The sequence below is a fragment of the Cryptosporidium hominis genome (genome assembly GCF_000006425.1).
Source record: "Cryptosporidium hominis TU502 chromosome 7 CHRO017078, whole genome shotgun sequence".
Lineage (NCBI taxonomy): Eukaryota > Apicomplexa > Conoidasida > Eucoccidiorida > Cryptosporidiidae > Cryptosporidium > Cryptosporidium hominis.
In genome coordinates this window covers 1-7,611 of record NW_667110.1, presented here as the reverse complement: position 1 = coordinate 7,611, position 7,611 = coordinate 1, and the positions used below count along the sequence as shown (strand labels likewise).

General features: G+C 31.2%; 3 protein-coding genes across 3 annotated transcripts; all 3 read right to left on the bottom strand.

Moving 5' to 3' along the window:
- Window positions 1-280: 280 nt before the first annotated feature.
- Chro.70321 (hypothetical protein) lies at window positions 281-1,564 on the bottom strand. Its single annotated transcript, XM_660771.1, has 1 exon — window positions 281-1,564. One exon carries the CDS (start codon window positions 1,562-1,564, stop codon window positions 281-283), a length of 1,284 nt encoding a protein of 427 aa, XP_665863.1.
- Window positions 1,565-2,377: 813 nt separating this feature from the next.
- On the bottom strand, window positions 2,378-4,399 carry Chro.70322 (thiolproteinase SmTP1). The annotated part of the gene is made up of 1 exon (XM_660770.1): window positions 2,378-4,399. One exon carries the CDS (start codon window positions 4,397-4,399, stop codon window positions 2,378-2,380), a length of 2,022 nt encoding a protein of 673 aa, XP_665862.1.
- Window positions 4,400-5,627: 1,228 nt separating this feature from the next.
- Window positions 5,628-7,073, bottom strand: Chro.70323 (exonuclease SBCC). The annotated part of the gene is made up of 1 exon (XM_660769.1): window positions 5,628-7,073. The coding sequence occupies one exon, from the start codon at window positions 7,071-7,073 to the stop codon at window positions 5,628-5,630; it is 1,446 nt and encodes a 481-aa protein (XP_665861.1).
- Between the last annotated feature and the right edge of the window lie 538 nt (window positions 7,074-7,611).

The following is a 7,611-nucleotide window of genomic DNA, read 5'->3' as shown; positions in this document are numbered from 1 at the left end:
TCCGCCGTTATATTTACGAGAGGACGCTTCCGCGGTGGGACGAGGTGTGGACTCATCACGACATAGTAAACACTCTCCGTAGTTGCGTCGGCTGGCAGATAGAGTGTAAGTGCCGCCATCCAAGGCACGGGGCAGGGCATAATGCGTTTGCTCATTACCTACCCACACACTACCCCAACTCTATCGCAGAATTGTCAAAAAAGACCCACATTCACTCGAACCCTTGGTGTCCGTTCGTTGTGTAATGCAGTCAGTGATTGGAATACCTGAAGTGCAATCTCTACGTGGTCATTATGGACAAGTTTATGATAATAGCCAGTAAGCGTATATCATTGATTCCCAATAAAGCACTGCCAGCATTTAAAGAATGATATACTTCTTGTAATGGCTTAAAACTATTCCTTCCGACAGGAGATGCCAGAGGAAATAACTTAATAGCAGTTGGACTCCAGTGAGAAGGCACAAAACCTATAATTTTCATAGAAATGTTATCAACTAACTTATCCCATCCTTTTTTTTGAAACTCATTTTCCATAATTGCGATAATATTCTCCTGTTCTACCACCTCTCCTTCCTCTGAGTCAGATAAATCTGAAGTGTCAATCTTTCTATCGATATACTCGTTGCAAGCATTTTTGTCAACATATTTCAATAAATAATTGTTTTTTTCTGCAAATAGTGTTAATATAGTATTTCCACCGCAGAATAGGTTTGAAAAATCTAACCTTAAAGTTAATAAGTTCAGCGAATTTGCAATTATTACATCAGAATAGCTCAGTAAACATCTTGAATCTACACAAGATATTTTAATTTGATGATTGCTTTGATTCGTAATAATAGTTGGTCTTTTATCACTACTTATGGAAAGAAGTACCTTAGAATATTTAATTATTAAAATCAAATTGATTTTTATATTTCTTAGGTTGAAAAATTCTCTCTGTAAGTCATTAAAGCATATATTCAGTAACCCTTCAATAATTTTAATTGACATTGCATCATCTTCAGTTGATTCAAAAGATGAGTTAAACTCCATATTATTTTCCGGAATTATACTCCAAATAGTAATGTTTTTATTTTCGTCACCGCATTTCTTTATGATGTTTCGTAAAATACTTACAAAGTTGACATTCAGTTGGCTATTAAATATTTGTTCAGTGTTTTGATGGGAATTTTTTTTTATTTCATTTTTAGTCATATTGGAAGAAATTTTTTCGAATTCCTTATCCGACTTTAACCAGATATCAATTATAGACTGGTAAATTTGTCTGGAACTTAAGCATTGATCAATTTTATACAATTTTTCGTTTAATCTACTGGAGACAAAAAAGCCAAGCTTCCGCAAAAAAGTGTTAATTTGAAATTCATTGGAAATTATTCGAGAGAATACTCTAGATAAACTATCAATTGTTCTGTCATTGCAAGAAACAAATGGATATATAAGGTTATGCGAGTATCTTTCGAGAGTTTGATTATTGATTCTTCCTGAGATTAAATCGCTTTCAAGAAGTACCCAGTTTATTGGGGGGTGGTATTGTACAATGTGGACTTCATTCCCTATCATCATTTATCAATTATCCCATCATGAAAAAAATTAAAGATACAATTAGAAAAATCGATTTAACATTAGGACTAAAAAAATTTTAACCGGATTTTTTTTTTCAAAAATAGCGGGTATACTATTAATCAGAAGGCCTATTTTGCAATGCTTGCTGTTTAATTCTTCTATTATATTCTGCTCTATTATTTGAGTAAAGCTGATACGACTCAGCTTGAGCTGGGGATTTAATATTTGGGTTATCTAAAAGATCTTGGATACCTAGCAAAATCTGTTTCATGGTAATGGAGGGTTTCCAATCTTCATCTTCATTTAGAATAGAAAGGCAAACCGTTCCTGAAGGATATATGTTAGGGTGAAACAGTGGTGGTTGAAAAATACACTTAGGAGGTTTTGCAGGGTAATCTTCAGGGAATGTTACATTTAGCGTATATTCGCCATTTTCCCAGAGAGTCTAGCATTATAGAAGTAAGAATGATCTTAATTAACAAATTAATAAACTTACCCCACTTTTACCCGGAATCTTGCATATCCATTTCATCATATCTTGGCCTTCTCCATCCTCAGATGGAGCATATTTTGCAGAGAACCCAACTGGATGGTCCTTTCGCCATTCTGCTCTTTCTTGAGCAATTCTCTTCCTCGAAAAACTCATTCTAGTAATTATCTTCGAAATAAATACAATTCATTAATTTAATTCTTACATATGTTTGTTTTCCCGGAATTTATTGGGCGATACGTATAGTTATTTTTATATTGGACAAAAAAAAAAAAGAAAAATCGAACAGAAATTAATGATTCAAAACTAGACTAATAATGCCGCTAATACACTAATAATAGGATATTAATTATAAAGCATATTCCATAATATGTTTTTTTCACAAAAATATTGTATTCAGTAGATTTTTTTTGCGGTTTATTTATTTCTCCTGGACCAGTAAGTAACAATTTATTTCCTGTGCATTTGTCAGGCAAAGATTCTGATGAAAGTTGACGGATAATACCAGGGTACCAAAACATGTCACACGAATCTGCCGAAACATTCATAAAACCACCAATTCCCCATGACACTCCCCAACTATTTTGTATTACATAATATTTATCCCCATTGTCATTTATTCCATACCCGATCATAATTACTGCATGGTTCAGTTCAGAGTGAGTTGTGCATTTTGGTGCCTTATAAATTCCATCTGAATAGCTGCTAAAACCGGCTAAATTAGAATTAATACTTAGTGAAATTGACCCGACTTTCGGAAGTATTGTTGTCACAAAATCCCAGCCATCATCGCCATTTAATGCAAGGCCAGTAAAAACGTTATATTTGCTAATAGTTAAACAACCATTGCAAGCACTCGCCTTGCAACTACTAATTGAGTCGATATAAGGGTATTCATTCCAAGAACAAATGTAATTTTTCGGGACGTTTTGTTCAAGCAAGTAACTCCAACCGTTCGAATAAAATCCGCCATCGCATCCTAAATTCCCAAAACTCATGCTGCAATCAATTATTTGTTGAGGAGATAGTGGTGCAGGCAGTACCAGCTTTTGTATACAATTTGAAATACTTATTGATGCGCTAACAACAAATGCATAACATCCACCGCATTTACCCTGATCGAAAGGTATATATACACAGGAACCTCCATTTACATCGCGCGAATCAAAATATATATCTTTATTTGTTACCTCGCCAGTTTCATTAACTCCGTTACTAGCGTTCGAATTTTCTGTATTCAACTCCTTTAAGAGTTCATTTCCACTGCTATGCGTGGGCTCAAGCTTTTGTACAGATCTACCTAACAGATTTTCAGATTGTATCTCTTCTCCTTCCGCAATAGATTCTTTCCAGCTATATCCGGTTACTTTATCCCCTAAATTCTTTGGAATAATTAATTTGGAAGGGGGGCGATCAAGCGATAATTGAGTCAATTCAAATCTCGCTTCTGGATTTGACTTGATTGCCAAAATAATCTCCTGAATTTTTATATTACACATTTCTAAGGAAGATCTGTTCAGTCCTAAATTTGATTGAACTTCAGAAACAAATATACAGATACAATCTATAATTGATTGACTATTATCTTGATTATTCGTCAAATTTAACAGATTCATAGGACTTGAATTAATATTTGGAATATCCAACAATCTGTCTATCCAAGTGGTATTTGTTCTATAAACAGAGTTAAAAAACACATCAGATTGAATAATTATATCAAGGTGATTGTCCATTTTTCCAGAATTAGTTGCAATATTGATTTTAATTGTAGTATTTACAACTCTCTCATTCTCAGATTTCAAGATGCTAGTAGAATTGTTATTTAAACCCTCATTTTCAAGCTCACGAGTCTTATTAAATAAGTAAAAAATCAAAGAGATCTTTTGAAGATATTTGTTGAGCTTCTCGTATTTGCTTATACATTGATGAACATCAATGGAAAAATTGAATACAAATGGATCGAAAAATTTAGAAGTCAAATTATCTTCTTCAACTAAACTATTATTTTTCTGGAAATCTTTTTCTATGAAATTTTCAGTGCGATGATCTACTGGTTTAGTGGAGCTTTGACTAGAATAGTTACTTGGAGAAAATATTTCAGTATTTGTTTCGTTTTTTTTTCCAATTAATATGGAGTGGTCATCTTTTTCTTGCTTCAACGCACGACTCACACCGGATTCATTACCGTTCACGGAGTAGTTTCCATTATGTAATAAGTTACCATTTATTTTTGTGATAATTGAGAAAAAACTAATAAAATTGATAAATATAATGAACTTATTCCATTTTCTTCCACATGACTTATTTGGAATTTGCAGGCTTTTCTCTGGGAACCCAATTTGCATTCTAATAAATTTTTATTCGGAAGGAGAGCAATACAAATTAAATATTTAGGTTATTTCGCCTTAATGGCAACTAAGAAACAATATATTAATTTCATGAAACATTTCAGCCCCACGCAATTAGCGTGTGCACTGATGATGCCGCCAGAAAAAAAAAATGGTTAGGTCTGCAGAAAAAATTCAAAAAAAAAAAACTATTCAAATAATTGAATGAACAAGGGTATAAATTAAAGGCTCAGTCTGACTATTCTTTCTTAGGTGTGAGAAAATTTCCATAAATTGGTTGTTAACAGGATTGCCTTTTACAGTGGAAAAATAGTCGACAATGTTATTGTCGGCAGTGCCATCTTCATCTATGAAGAAATCAGTGAGGACTATATTTGAAGAAATTGAGGAATTTGAAATGATTGCTTCTATTTTCAGAATTATAATTAAGTGAGAGTTTGGGGATTCTTTGGATAAGCTGAGTAGTTCTTCCTTAAAGCGATAGGCGTTGATCGAGCTCAAAAAATTTGGAGATAAAGTCTGTATTTCTCTGTATATTTGAGATATAAATTCTTCGGAACTTTTGTACTCACAGTTGCTTATGGTTTTTGACTTACCAATAGTTGTATTACGAAAATTAAGTCCTGAAAGAGTATCAGTATAGTTGGATTTTGAATGATTATTCACAAAAGCATAATTTTCAAGACTTAAGTTTTGTTCTGTGGAAATATAGCCTGATAACCCTCCGTCAAAATTTAATAGTTTCTCGCGATTAAATGATTGTTGTGTTCCGAAATCTACCTGATTAGACATATTTTCAATATCCTCATGAATATTAGTTGATTTTTGTATTAATACGTCCGCACTCAACTTCCAATTAAATAATGAGGAATGATTAATATTTTGATATATTTGATATATTACTGAGTGCAGGATTCCCGGAATTTTCTTATTATGGTCTTTAATTCCTTGTCTATCATTATATTCGCCGATTCCATCGCAGATTGACACTATCCTGGCATTATTTGTGCCCCAGAAAGTTTGTCTTGAAGCTGCGGAATTTGATCCAACATTAGTAATAAAAATAGAGGAAATTTCAGAAATAGGGCTATTATTGCTTTTTGATTTATCATGTAAATCACTCTTCTCACTAAAAACTAGTTTAATATTATTGAATAAATCATTAATTAATAGCAAAATGTCCATTTCAACTTCCTTTTGTTCGTTAATATCAACCAAGTAATACTTACTTTTTCTCAACAAAATTATTTAAAGAGCTTATCTCAAATTGATTTTTTTCTGTTTCGGAGTCAATTTTTGAATATATTAACGATTGCCTTCTAATAATATTTTTTTTATAATGAATTTTTGGTTGGTAGCATGTACTGGACTGCGGTTCGTCGATTTTATCAATAATATTTGAAATTTGTTTATCAATTATAGATAGATCAGTTAATAATAATGTTGAAGGCCTCTTAGTATCATCAAACTCGATTATCTTATCAAATCTAATAGTTTCCTTGCCAATACTAAACTCAAACTTTTTAATATCAATTTTTAATTTTACTTCATTTCCCACAACTCGATTTTTTTGAGAAATTAACTGATGGATATCCTTATTCTCAATTTTATCTACAGCTATAGTTTTTTTTCCGCATGAAGGAATAGAAATATGAACTTTTGACAACTGTGGTATTTCAGATGAATATGTTCTACAAACAAACTTTGGATTTTTTGTAAGCTTATGCAGCCTAAATTGGAGTTGATTGATCAGTAATTTGTCATTTTGCAATAGTTTTTCTAAATTTAAAGAGTATTCAATAGATTTGTTGAATGGAACTTTTAAGTTTTGAAATATTAACTCTCCGTCATCCTTCTCTAACTCGTAAAATTTAATTGACTTTTCGCATTCCAAAATTTCTTTAGATATTAATTTAATTGTTTGTTCAACATCAACATTTTGTAGTTTAAAATCATCAATCGAACTTTTAATATAGTCCAAATCTTTCAAGTTATATAAATTACATTCCATTTTACTAATTTGCTTTTCCAAATTTATTATTTCGCATTTTAATGTTTTCTCAAACTCCTGTATTAGCTCAATTTCTTTAAAATATATAGAGTTGTTTTCATCGAGGTATTCCAGCTGGAGTTTAAGCTCAGATTCAATTAACTCGCTAAGTAGCAATTCTTGGCTAAGCTTGTTTTCTACTGATTCTAATTTCAACTTGGTTTTTTCAAGTCTCGACTCTCTTTCTTTTATCAAATTTTGTTGTCTAATACTTAAACATTCACTTACATTATCTCTTTCGCTTTTAATATTTTGCTTCGAAAGATTTGAATTTTGAATTAAAGTATTTTTAGATATATTTTTAAGGTTAACTTGACTACTTGATGATACTTTTTTTGTAACAGTCTTTGAAGATTGCTTGATTTCTGTTGTAGCATTTTTACTTTGAACCCTATCTGATAAATATGCAACTCTTGGTACTTTGAAATTCATAGAACTTTGAGAATTAGATTTACTTCTCAAAAGATTGTTCTCTTTGTTCTCATTCTTTAAAGATTTTCCTGGATTTAGTTTTTGCTTACTATCACTCAAATTATTTATGTCTGTTTTTATTTCCCTAGAAATTGTAGATGGTTTTTTCAAATTTGTAGGTCGAATCAAACACGGGACTTTGGATGACATTTTTGAGAAAATAATTATTAAGAGTTTGATTGAATGTAGGTAAAAATTCTATTAAAAAACATAATTTCATTTAACTTATCAAATCTAAATTTTACTCATCAAAGGGGGGGGACAAAATTTTCATTTTTTTCCGGCATAATCTTTTAATAACCATGTCTAAAATAAATTCATTTTATTGATACAATCAACTGTCTTAATACAATTAGAGGGATAATTACAATTTAGGCAAACGAATTATGCGTAAAATATGAGTACAGTAATCAAAAATTACTCTTGATCAATTTAACGAGCTTTAAAGTTAGTAAATAAAGCTTAAATGTATATATATATATATATATATTTGTTCAGTTTAATATATCTGAAGAGCATTTATAATGTAAACATTTTTTATAAGACCATTAATCTCACACTTAAGAAGACTAGACATGAATCTTATTTCACCCTTTTTTTATTTATTAAACCCAAGTCATAATTGATTAAATTGGTTTGCTATGTATAAATCATTCTTTCTCTGAACATATGGGTTGTTCTTGATAAA